Raw genomic sequence first — 14,078 nt, 5'->3', positions numbered from 1 at the left:
TTTTTATTGATTTTGATTTGTCTGTTTAAAGAAAGGAAAGAAAAAAAAATGTTATTGCTAAAAATTTGGATTGCATAATATGAAGTTTTGTGTGAGAATGCCTTTTACAAAATTGATCAAAATAAATTTTTTTCTATTTTGTTATTTTTTAAACTCGTAGAAATGTTTGAATCCAGCAGGCTTAGCTGTCAATCATATTTTTTAAAACAATGGGCGCACATGGAGAGATGAGTGGAGATGACCTCGTAATGGTGTTGCAGTGGAAAGTTAGCGAAGGCCTCGCTTCCCCCCTCCCTCTCCCTTCCCTTGCTTTTGATACTAGTATATCTAAACCCCCATGGCGGATTGCAAGAGACCATATAATAACGAATTAACTTGGGTTTTTTAAAAAAAATTTACTAAGTTTAAAGAACAAAAATACTTATACTTCCTTAAATTACATTAAATGATGTCTTCGATTGTTTGTTTTTTTTTTTTTTTCATTAAAAAAAGATAATTATTCAAACATAGTACTTTTTCTGAAATCTTCGAGTGTTTGCAAAAGCCAACTGTTACATAATTACATTATTTTTTAAAGAGTTCTCTGAAATTGTCATAGTTTTTAAAGAAAAATTATGCTATTATATTTCGAATATTCTCTGATTTTTAATAATTTCTAAAGAAATATTAATTGACTGGTGAAGGAGATTTTTCTGAATTCTAGATGATTTTTTTAAGGAAGAATTATTCGAGCGAATTCTTTTATTGAAGGTTTATTTGAAATTGTACCGTATGATATGGGTCCCTGAAATGTTGACCAGGATTATTTACGAAATATTGAATTAATTCTTAAGAAGAAAAAAATCCTCAGTCTAGAAAGATCTCTCTATAATTGAAACTTTAATTTTCTCAAGCTGTTAACTATACAGAACTGGTCGTTAGCTAATATAACTCCCAGGTGTGGCGAGAGTTGATTAATTCGAAATAATCTTTGCGAATGATCTTAGGAAGAGGGTTGATTTTAAAATAATATACCAATTACTTTGAAAAAAAAAAAGTTAATTAACGTGAAAAGTTTCTGAATTCGAAATGACCTTGATAATGATATATAAGAAGAAATGATTTTTAACAATAAATTAAATAACTTTAAATGTACACTGAATTTTAAAAATAATAATTACGAAAGGAAAAAGTTTTGGGATGTCTCTGAATCTCATTATAAAGGGTAAATTGATTCAAAATGAATTTTCTATTATCTTTAAAGTAAAATTGATTTTAACGATGAACCAAATACTTGATTAATTTTAAAATTTTGGAATGAAATTTTAATGATCTTTTTTAAAGAAAGTTGTTTTGAAAAAAAAAACATACTTTTTAAATGCACCCTGAAATTTGGGAAAAAGTTTATTATGAATGTAAAATGGAAATGCGTTTGCATTGTGTAAACAAATTCTAATTGTGACCGAGGTGCTCTGAAATTATTTTTTAAATGTTTTCTTTTATTTAAGAAAAAAATTGTTAACACCCTATTTCATTGATTTAATACATACCAGGTTTCTGAATTGTTTATTTTGTGAAATTTCTTTTGCCCTAATTGAGTATTCCAACTCATGAAGGCTGACTGCCCTTCTTCGATTAATTCTTGAATAATATTATTGTAATTAGAGGAAAAACTGAGTAATTAATAAATATTCCGTGGTGGATAGTTCTATTAGTCGTTCAGCGGCAGACTCCTTGCTTACAGAATTAAATTGGATTAGGACCTCTGAAGACCGAGGTTTAACTAAATCCATATAGGTCGGCGTGATGAGGTCACGTAATCCCGACTTGGTTAAAATACATTATACTGGTTGCTGAAGAGAGCGTAAATCCAGTTACTGAAATAATGTTATAAGTTGATGCAGAATAAATTAAAAAACGTATAGGTCGGCGTGATGAACTCACATAAAATCCGACTTTGTTAAAAAAATATTATACTAGTCGCTTAAGAGAGCGTAAATCCAATAACTGAAATCATGAGATAACTGCCTCGGTGGAGGGCTAGGATGATTACCCTCTCTGGTATTTGAAGCAGTATACCATTCTACCAGGGGTTGGAAAAAAAATAAATTGCTTCACTGAGTTCCTGGCGGAATGAAGAGCATGGGGACATTGATCGCTGACGGACGGTTGACGCACCATCCACGGAAAATTAGGGACTTCTGAAATTTATGAATACTCATAAATTTCAGATTGCATAGGGAGGGTGTGGCACTATTTCTCAGTGCCACTGTTTCTAACACACTCTGCAGCATGGCCGAGTGGTGATTTGGCCATGGGTGTAGAAATACAAAGAAATACCTTCCCATAATTCCCTTTCTAGCTCTGTCTTTTTCTGCACAGACCATCATGAGGTGAGGACGCATATTCTGTCTCTTCGTTAATGAGGGGGGAGCACCCCTTCCCTCAATACTAGTTAAGCTAGTTAGTTTAGTTTTGTAAATTGTAAAAGTTTTTGTAATATATATTGTATCTATATCGTAAAATAAATAGTTAAGATTTCTCATATATATTAGAATTGTGTCGCGTGACGTTTTTCTTATGTTGCCATAAATGTCTTAAGTCGGAAGGCGGTCCTGAGGACGAAGAAATGAAGATTCCCATCAGAATGCCACCAGAGTGAAGAGGTCATCTTGAGAAAAGAAAGGAGCCACACCCAGATCCAACATCTCAGGCATAATTTTCTTCTTGGTACACAGACCCTAATGACTGGCCATCTTTACGTCTTCAAGAGACCACCTCTAAGACATTTAGTATAACATGCGAAGCCAGTCACACACCAGTGACCGGCTGATGGTGTTATACTTTGCCACTTGAGCAAACGCGCCACACACAAGAAAATCTATTAACTAGCACTGATCAAGCAAACCGCAGCGAAATCCAACTATGGAATGAACCTACTTCGTCTCAAACAAAGTGTGTGGCTATTTAACTAGCGAGAACCCAAGCCGATGTCTCGGAAGTAGGAAAGACTCGGACTTCCAGTTTGTTGGCTTTTATGTGTCTTGTGAGCTGCGATGTTGTTTTACCGTGGTATATCTATATATATATATATATATATATATATATATATATATATATATATATATATATATATATATATATACTAGTTTGGGTGCGCGGCGTTGCTCGACTGTTTGGAGGTGTGTGTTGAGCACTAAAATGAAAAAAGTGGTAGTAGGCAGGCAGGCTCGAACCCATTAATGTGAAGAGATGTGTTAAAAAACAATGGTAGTAAAAAAAAAAAAAAAAAAAAACAGTAGGCAGCCAGGATGAAGAGAGGTGTTAAAAAAATAGCAGTTGGAAGACAGGCTCAAGCCCGTGACACGAAGGCGGAAATAAAAGTGAAAGAAAATCTGACGTCTTAGACGATATGTCTCCGTGACGCGACCGGAAGTCAAAAGTGTTAAAATTAACAGAAACCAATCCAACGGTGACGATGACTTGCTAAAATGTCGGCGAAAAAAAATCGATCCCTCCTTGTATCAAACGGTTGAGTTTAGGGTGAAGGAATTAATGTTTTTGGTCAATTTTTCGATATTTGTCCTCCGAGACATCGAGCTTCAAATTGATACCGATCTTGTCATGATTCGTCGCCTCTCTCGAAAGTTTTTGCGATACATACAAACACACACACATACATACATTTAAACAGAGAGGTGAGATTTATATTGTAGACTGGGGGGTACCCGGAGTTGCCCGGGTGTTTGGAGATGTGTGTAGCGGGAGTGGGGTAAAGAATAAGCAAAGTAATAACCCTGTTTAAACTTCTTAAAAAATCGGAAAAATCAAAACAAACTAAAAAAAACAGCAAACGAACGTAAAACCTCTTTAAAAAGATCGGAAAAACAAAAAAAAAACAAAAAAAAAGGGACGGCGTTGCCCGGATGTTTGGAGGTGTGTATGTAGGGGTAAAGAATAAGCGAATTAATAACCCTGTTTAAAGTTTCTTAAAAAATCGAAAAGAAAACGAAACAAAAAAAAAGCGAACGGACGTAAAACTTGTTTAAAACAATCGGATAGACAAAAACCAAAAAAAGGGGGAAAAACCAGCGAAAAGCGAAAAAATGGTATAAATAACCTTGTTTCAATATTAAATGTTTAAAAATCGAAAAAAAATACATCTGATAACTGGGATTGAACATGAAACCTAAAGGTAACGACACTGTCAATTAGCCGATCGCGCTACAGATGCGCAGACGAAAGCAGGTCAGTTTTTATAGTATTTAAACGAATTCAAGTACAACGTCTTTTGCCTGTATCGACGCATGCGTAGAAGCCATCTTGTCATGAAGATACGATTTTTTTTCGACCACTCCTGGTAAAAACGAGTCTGGTTGAGGGTGAAGGAATTAATGTTTTGGGCCAATTTTTCGATATTTATTGGGCGAAGATTCGAGCTTGAAAATGATACCTATCTGGCGAAAATCCGTGGTCTGTGTCGAAAGTTTTTGGCGGACATACAAAGATACACACACACTCACACATACACATTTTGCCTTTTATAGATATAGACTAGCGGGGATACCCGGCGTTTCCCGGGTGTTTGGAGGTGTGTGTATTTAAAAGAAAACGTTGGCCGGGTAAAAGAAAAAAAGTTTTAGTAGGAAGGTAGGATTTAACCTCGAAGCCTTGATGCGAAGGTGGAAATGAAAAGGGAAAAAGCCAGACACCTAACCATCTCGGCCATGAGCGGAGAGGAACTGATATGAGCTTTAAGTTAAGGGTTATAAAGCGAAATAAATAGGTGCGAGGAAGTGGCGTGATGTCTGACCTAGTTTTGCGCTGCCAGCCAGATCGTTCGCTTTTCGAAGACGCAGCGAGCTGGTAAAAGTCGGGCAAATTGAATAGACACGCGACCTTCGTTGTTGTCGTAGATATTATCATTTAGACGTGATATAAAAAGTTTTAAGAATGAGCAACGGCCTCGAGAATCCGCCGGAAAAAGCCTTTTGCAGACATACGCAAAAAGCGAACATAAATACATACATACATACATACATACATACACACACATTATCGCTTTTATATATATAGACTAGCCTGGATGTCTGGATGCCTGGGTGTTTGGAGGTGTGTGCTGAGCAAAAAAAGAAAAAAAGTGGTAGTAGGCACGCAGGCTCGAACCCGTACCACAAAGGAGGAAAAGAACATGAAAAAAAAAGTGATGTCTTTGCCGTTGTGTCCATTGCAAAACCGGAAGTGACGAAAGTTTAAATTAAGGCAATCAATCGAAATGAGGGGATGACTTTCGAAAATACCGGCGAAAAAAGGCTACAAAAAAGTGCCCAGTTGAGGGTGAAGGAATTAATGTTTTCAGCCAATTATCCAATATTTGTTGCGTATTGTGTACATTGCAGAGGTTCCCCAACTTATGCAGACAATCAATAGATTTGATTAAAAAAATGGATGATTTCAACGATTTCGATGACAATAAAAGTATGGGAGGCTGGGAAACGTCGGGTCTCCATGCTAGTTTTAAAATGATTGCAAATGTTGAACCATTCCTTTAAAGTGATTCTTTTTATTTATTTAACTTGCCAACATCTAAGTTTTGCTGAATGTCAGTTAAAAACATAAAATAAGATATATATTATTCAATTGGAATTCATTATTGAGACGAGTATTATTTATTAATTTATTTATTGCGGACTATTATCCTCAGCTTTTTTAGTTGTTCCTTAACGACGTTTCGGCCAACTATTTCTCTGGCCTTCGTTAGGTGGTGACGAAGACCAGAGAAATAGTTGGCCGAAATATCTTTAAGCAACAACTAAAAAAGATGAGAATTATTATCCTCCGCAATAAATAAATTAATAAAATAAGATTTTTAAGAAATTTCAGTTTAGGTTTAATTTAAGGGAAATCCTAAAAAATGCCGTTCGGCACTATTTCAAAACTTGCTCTTATCGCATAAAGACATAAAATCCAATGTTTTTTTGTTTTGCTTTTGATGTTTTTTTTGTTTTTTTCATTATAAAATGCGTTTAATTTAATTAATAATAATAATGTACAAAATAGTTAACAACCGAGAACTAAAATAAAAACTAAAAACAAATAAATTATAGCAGTTGTATAAAATTATCTAATGGCTATGAGTGTTGGTTTTTGTGTGTCGAAAAGACATGTTTCATAGAAATTGATAAAGGGTGAAGAAAAAGCTGCTTTCTAGATCAGCAGTATTTGCGTTAACAGTAGCCTGAGATGTCGGAAATCTTCTGTTTCTATGTCTATCCTTGTGGCCATGTCACTAGTAAGGATGCTGACGTTTCATATGGGCAGACGTTATCCGCCTGATAGTCCGGGACCCGAACCTTGGATTAATCACTAAGAAGGCTGTCATATAAGCAGGTGCAAAGCGGACTGCTATATTGCCATCTGGTGAATGGATTCTGGACCATGCAGTAGTTTCTGGTGGGGCCTCTCGATGCCATACTAGTGGGTAATTATTACGGCTTTACCTTATCATGTGCTACAAAAAAAAATTCCTATCTTTTTCTCTCCTGCTTTCCCTCTCTGTCCTGCTCTAACCAAGTCTCTCGACCTGTTCCCCAAATCCCAAATCCTCAACATGAAATATCTCCAGAAAAAAATCACAAATAAACCTAAAACCCCATCCTTCAACGTAGACCTCTACAACCATGTCTCCTTCTCCAACATCAGAGGGTCTACGTTCCAACCTTCCAGAGGTTGAAACCCAATTACAGGAGACGAAACCAGACATATTCTTTCTAAGCGAAACTGGAATAGGGCCGACCACTTCCCTAGACGAATTCGTAATTAAAGGATACTCTAACTTAACATCTAAATCTGACCCCAAGATCGCGATGGGCATGGAATATGCGCCAACATTAAAGATGGCTTCCCATGTAGTAGGGATATCTCCAGTGAAGACCCTAATTTACCTTATATGTGCTTCTGGGTTGCACTTACTTACACCACTGCATTTATATTTGCCTTCTATCGCCCCCACAACAGCGGAGTTACTATCTTTAAGAGCATATCTGAGAAAATTGACCACATCTTGTCTGCTCATCCTTCGGCTAACATCCACATTTGTGGTGACTTCAATGTCCACAATGTGGAATGGCTGACCCACTCAAATAAGACAGATGATGAGGGGAGGTTCTGTCATGATTTCGCCATTGCCTATGACCTCACCCAGATTGTTCACGAACTCACCCGTGTGCCCGATATTTCCGGTCAGTTAGCAAGCCTTCTAGACCTTTTTCTCTCAACTTCCCCTGAGATATGTTCATGTTCCGTTCTGTCCCGTCTGGGATCTTCTGACCACTCGGTTGTATCAGTTAAGATAAAAAAGAAATGCAATAAGTTTTTAGACGTAACTCTCCACCATACGGAATATCAATACTCTACGGCTGACTGGGATAGCTTCCGTACATTTAAATCTGATCTACCCCTACATTCCATGTTTAAAAAGGATGTGTCCTCTATAGTATCAGACCTGACCGAATGGTTAATTGTAAGCATAGACCGATTCATACCATCCAAAAAATTCCAACAAAAACCTAACAGCCAGCCATGGTTCTCCCCAGAATGTGCTGCTGCCATCGAGCACAGAAATCACTTTTTCTATAGCTACCAACGTAATAGATGTACTGCGACTAGAGCTGCTTTCAGAACTGCCAGCAACCACTGTAAAAGAGTAATAAAAATGCAAGAGAGCTATATGCTCAGTCCGTTAAATCCAAAGTTGGTGAACAGCGGCTTAGTTCCCACCAATTTTGGCAAATAGCAAACAGGATCCTGAACAGAAGCGTGCGTTCTATCCCAACCATCATCAATGGACCTGAGATCATGTCGTCAGCATCAGACAAGGCCAAACTATTTGCAAAAAACTTTGCAGCTAATTCTACCCTACACAACGAAGGCCATCAACTCCTTGTATTTCCTCCCATAACAGATTGCAACATACAAATATCTGTGCGTGAGATCGCTAAGCTAATCAAGAACCTTGATTCCTGTAAAGTAACTGACCCTGATGGCATTCCAACTATAGTGCTGAAAAAGCTTCAACCAGAATTTGCCCCCATATTTACAAAACTGTTTAAGCGTTGACTTAAAGAGAAGTGCTTCCCAACACCCTGGAAAACCTCATCAGTATGCCCTGTATTTAAGAATTCAGGCGATAAGTCGTCCCCCTCTCAGTACAGACCAATAAGTCGCCTGTGTGTCATGAGTAAGTTGCTGGAATCCATATTAAATAGAGAAGTAGTCAACCACCTCAGCAGAAATAACCTTCTTAGCGACAGACAATATGGTTTCCGTTCTGCTAGATCTGCAGCAGATGTGCTAACGGTTATATCTCACAGGATTAGTGAATCTCTTGACAAAGGCTTCCTCTCTGGGCAATTGCTCTTGACATATCAAAAGCCTTCGATAAAGTATGGCATAAGGGCTTACTTCACAAGATTTCCAGCTACCGTATAACTTGAAATGTTTTCTCGATCATTAAATCATTTCTCTCTGATGGGCTCATAAGAGTAGTGGTTGATGGGCAGAAATCAGAGGCCCTGAGTATTAATGCTGGAGTCCTTCAGAGGTCTATCCTGGGCCCAACTCTCTTCCTGATCTACATCAATGATCTCCTAAAACACATACTTAAATCATTCGTTGACACCTATGCTGATGACACGATCATCTATGGCAACACATCTAAGGCCATAAATGACAAAGTTCTCTCTCATTCTCTCTCCTCTGATCTTGAGCATGTGGTACAGTGGGGGAAGAGGTGGCTGGTTACTTTTAATGCATCTAAAACCAAGCTCCTCTCTTTACATCATCAACGCTCTGATCCCCATCTGGCATCAATTGATATGGACGGCTCTCGACTAGGGGAAGCTCCATGCTTTGACAAGCTTCTGGGTTTGACCTTTACTCCTGATCTGAAATGGAACACGTACATCGTCTATTGCCAAGGTCGCTGGAAAAATGGTGGGATCCTTCTACCGCTCCAGAAGATATCTCACTGCTGACGCAATTCTCTACTCATATAAAAGCCAAGTACGTTCGAGGATGGAGTACTGTTGCCACATCTGAGCAGGAGCTCTTAAAAATACTCTATCCTGTCTTGACAGAATACAAAATAGGCTTCGTGGCTTAGTGGGGATGCCCTTTTCTCTTCCCTGCAACCCCTCTCCCACAGGAGAGACGTTGCGAGCCTGTCTTCGTTTTATCGTTACATGGCGGATGCTCGTCTGAGCTCCAGTTCCTGGTCCCCCCTAGCTAATCTTTCACGAAGCTGAAACCACTGTCAAAAATTCCCCCCACTCTTTATCTGTGCCAAAACCAAAACGTAGATTCCATTAACAAAGCTTCTTTCTTAGAAGTGGATGCCTTTGGAACTCTCTTCCGTCTGCCTGTTTCCCACCTGACTACAACATGGCTGTCTTCAAGTCCAACATAAATAAATTCCTGATGAACCGCCCCCTTAAGTAAGACACTTTATCCAATCTCAACACTAACGTACTGTACACGCAATAACCCTTAGCCAAGAGTGGCTTCCGGGCCTTCATAAGTGGTGACCACCTTGTAAAAAAAAAAAATGAAATTCTGAAATAAAAAAATATCCTAGAGTTTCCATACATTAAAAGTATGCGGATCAGAGATTAGAGAATTTCGTTTTAATGTGTTTGATATAAATTATTTCTTGTTATCATTTTTTTATTTACCACCAATTTACCGCTAATTATTCTGAACTTTTATGCAAAACAAATTCTACGTGAATTCGAGGTTAATTTAAAATGCCTTTATTTGCTGACACTGGAGTAGACGTTGACTGAAAATACTTTAAAATGGCTATACTACGCTTAGTGATGTTTTCGGGTGCATAATCTTTTTCTACAATTTTGTAGTCTCCCAATGATGGTAATTTTATCTTTTGCAAATTTATTTGTTACAACTTTTTTTACATTATTTCATTATTTGTTTTTAAAGTATTTCATGGCCGAAATATATCACTGAATATTTTGATATATTTCTGTCCAACCCGTTGACTAAAATAAACAATAAAGTCGGTTTTTATTCATTAAATTAAACGTATTTATCTTTATCGTTCACTTCCTGGTCTTCAATAATGCTTTCCCAAATTACATTCTAAGATCATTCGTTGTCATTTATGCAGATGACATAGCCATCTATGACAACACTTCCAAGAGCATGAATGACCAAGTTATTTTTTATCCTCTTTCTTATGATGGAGATCAAATCGTACAATGGTGGAAAATGTGTCTGGTTATTTTCAATATGTAAAAAGCCAAGTTTTTTTCCTTTCACAACTAATGTTCTGGTCCTTTGTCCGAATTGAAATGAATGGTTCTCTTCTTAAGGAAGCTGTATGCTTTCATAAATTATTAGGACTAGCCTTTTCTCTGGACTTGAAATGAAAGCCCTACACTAAATCCGTTGTTAAGGTTATTGAAAAATAGTTGGATTTATCTATCTTTACAGAGGCTATCTTACCACTGATGCAACCCTTTACCTGTAAAAGAGACAAGTACGAATTAAGATAGGGTACTGTTGCCACATCTGGTGAGGTACCGCTATGGCCCTATCATTTCCTGGGGAGACTTACTTGCTTGAGGAACGTCCTAGGAATGCAACCAGCTCCCAGGGTGTTAGACACGATATCAAACGATAGGCACATGGAAACATCAACACAACGGGTCGATATGTCGTCGGCTATAACTGGATGGAATGGGTCGCTTTCTGAGTCTTCATTACGTCGTAACAGGCAGCTTTCCATCGTCGATATTAACGGCAAGATCTCATGCTGAAATCGAGGGCTTGTAAAAACAGCGAACAAAAGCATTTTTATAAAAAAATATCATTTATTTTACAATTAACACTGGCAAAGCATATTTTTATAAAGATGAGTTAAAACCAGACGCAAGCAGCTAAAACAGCTATGTCGCGTCCGCCGACCCCAGGATGCAAGCTTCAACTGTTTAAAAAAAAATAATAATAGAATTATATTTAATTCTCTCTTTCTTCATTGAAATAGAGAAAGAGAGAGGGGGCATTCACACATAACGTTTAAACATTGTTTTGTTTTTGTATCTATGAGTTCTTTCGAGTTTGACCTTTCAAATTCTAAGGTCTTATATCGTTTGTCTTGGTTTAATATTATAAACAAACTGTCATTCTTGGCTTGAGTCATAGCAGAACATTTTCAAAATCACAAGCACCTGCTTAACACATCTGCACCTCACAAGTACAGACAAGTTAGGCACAAGGTTCATTAATGTAGAAGCCCCCAGCTCCCTCAAAGGGGGCGCTCTCCATTGTGCCACACCGCTCAAAACACACTTTCTTGTCTTGGCAGAGTATAAAACCGACTTCGAAATCTAATAGAGTTTGATTTTATGCCTCATTCTTACAGAAAAGAGGTTCCTAGTATTTCTCTACTCTGTCGTTATTTTCATGTTTGGGTGCTCGACTGGGCTTTAATCTTTGATTCCACATAGTAAGATATTCACAAAAACTCGTCCACATAGTAAGATATTCACAAAAACTCGTCTGGAAATGATTTTCATTTCTAACGCAACTTCCATGACCAAAGTTTTTTTTTTTTTTTTACTAAGAAGTATCCGTCTGTCGTGGAACACAATATTGGGAGGATGCTTCTCAGCTGATTATAACATTTTTTTTTTCAAATTCAATGTTAACAATTGTTCTTGTGTCATCCGCTTAAATAATCAAATTCTTTCCCATTTCCATTATCATTAATAATTACCACGGTGTTGTCCGACCATTCATTTGACAAACTCAATAAATTTATCCTCGATTGAACTTTAAGCCTTGATAAACGCTAACTCATTAGTAGCTAAAAATGACTGTATCTACCCTGCTGTTATCTGATATTTACTTACAAGTTGTTTCGCTTTTCTGTTTTTAAACTATCAAAGGAACTAACTTTGTATAGACAAATACAGAGTTAGGCGTACTTTTTAAGATAGCGGCCATTGGAAAAAAACTTCCAATCTTGGTAAAGTAGTTTATGGAAGAAAGTAAATCGAATTACATTACGGATTTGATTCTTCCATTTCGGGTCTGGATTGAATGTTAGTCTTACAAGTTTATCAAAGTATACAGTTTCTTCGAGGACTGAGTCATTCATTTAAATTCGGGCAAAGTGAGGATCAGAACATTGGTGTTGAAAGGAAAGAAGCTTGTTTTTTATGTTTAGCCAAGGAGCGTTTAGAAAGGCTGGTTTCTATCCACTGAAATACGGCATTTTAAATGCCGTAAAAAGAAGTTTAAATCTACACTACATACATTTAGAAAATTAACATGGTTTGATTTCTAATAAAATAGTAATTTTTATACATAAATTGGAAGTAAAATACAGTAATATGCATTTTTATTTTGATTGATAGTTTCTATAAATGATTTAGTGCATTTCAAAAGGTTCGATAAGAAATATTTTCAAAATACTATTTTTCAGTCTTTATTTTATCTTTTATTTCTTTTGTGACGGCCGATGAAATAAAATTCATCCTCCTTGCACAATTAAACAAATAAACAATAGCCAATCACTGATTTTTCTTTTTTTTTTTCTGCTTCTGCAACTCAGGTTACAAGAAGCACACGGACTGCATGGAAAACACTTCTGAGAAGCGAGATCGAATGGCCACCATTTTAGTGTACTTGGAAACGGTAAAGGGAGGAGGAGAAACAAGATTCCCAGGTAAATGTTACTTATTGAACTTCAATATTCTTCCTCATAAAACGAGATCATATTTCCGTGATGTGAGCAATCAATAAATTTCACATTGATGTTGATTCATATGCCAACTAATATCTCGAAATGGGGTCGACATCAAAGTGCGTTCCCATCTATATAGAATTTCAATAGAAAATGATAACTGTAAAGAGGGTCAAACTGTACAAGCACAAGCATCCATTTTTTTAACTCTCTCTTTAAACATATTTGATACAAACAGTTGAGCTTGTAGTGTGTTCGGCTTGTGCAGTCTATTGTATTTTTAAAATCAGATGTGCGTTTTGTTGGGATATGAGGTTGTTGTACCCCATGGTACTGTATTAAACATGCATCCAAAACACATCTATCATTAGAACGAATAATGGATGCAATTAAAATCAAGTATAATTTACACATTTATTTACATTTGATAACTACATAAAAAAACATAAACGTAGCATCAAGCTTTTGAAAAAATTACATAATTATGTCATTTGACTATAAGTCGGACGTATACTTACAGACAGATCATTTTGTGTTTATTTCAAGGCTGATGTGGTTAAAAATCAACCCAAACTTTTTCTGTAAATTTTTAATAGTTATTTTTCTATCTTATAAGCTGTAATCGGCCGGTGTTGCCAAGGAGTATTTACTTTTGTTTTTTTACTTTTCTTATATATAAAGGTAATAAAAGTCAAGCTAAAAATTAATTTCGTCCACGTGTAATTTACTGTAGCCTTCCGGCGTTTCACTAAAGTACTTCTTTTCTTAATCTTGTTTTTGCTTTAAGCTTTTTAAAATTGATCTTCCTTTTCAGGAAGATAACGAAGATGAGACTAGTGTTAAGACGTCCCTAGTAGCTTAAACTTTATTTATTTCAATTAAGAAAATTATTTTACGGTTGAATAAACGTCAAAGTAAGAACATAAAAGAAATGGTAAAAAGTGAAAATGTTCACGTCATATTCTGTCAATTTCTCTTAAGACAGATTAAGTTGGAAAGAAGGAATTGAATGATGAAGCTGCTTACTTTTAATCATGGCTCAATAAATGAAGATTTAAAATTTATGGTTAAAAGTATTTTTCTCAATTGGAAATTTCCCTTCTACAAACAAATTATGGCGTCCTTGTAGAAGTTGGTTATTTCACCATAAGCACTGGGGCTACTAGATCAGACTGTTGAATTCCTGATTTAATGCACCAAATATTGATGTTATTGTTTTTTCTCTTTCGCTTTGCAAAACTCAATCATGTTCTGCAAAGTTTGTAATTCGAATTGCATGCTATATAAATACATTACAACAAAACTCAAATTCGTAGAAAACAAAAGTAGTATA

At 36.4% G+C, this 14,078-nt stretch overlaps 1 protein-coding gene across 2 annotated transcripts in view; it reads left to right on the top strand.

The window, feature by feature from the left end:
- LOC145292029 (uncharacterized) overlaps positions 1-14,078 on the top strand; it is a 105,875-nt gene that overhangs the window by 78,586 nt on the left and 13,211 nt on the right. Inside the window, exon 4 of one of the 2 annotated variants that reach the window (XM_080138051.1) lies at positions 12,614-12,727. The exons of the other annotated variant lie outside the window; for it this stretch is intronic. Coding sequence (XP_079994177.1) covers positions 12,614-12,727 — 114 coding nt within the window. The remainder of the gene's footprint in view (positions 1-12,613; positions 12,728-14,078) is intronic. 2 annotated transcript variants of the gene reach the window in all.

Source organism: Euprymna scolopes, chromosome 13 (assembly GCF_053919585.1).
Source record: "Euprymna scolopes isolate OS-2025 chromosome 13, ASM5391958v1, whole genome shotgun sequence".
In the NCBI taxonomy this organism is placed as follows: Eukaryota; Metazoa; Mollusca; class Cephalopoda; order Sepiida; family Sepiolidae; genus Euprymna; species Euprymna scolopes.
The sequence above is the reverse complement of the archived record's forward strand: the minus strand, read 5'-3'. Positions and strand labels throughout refer to the sequence as shown.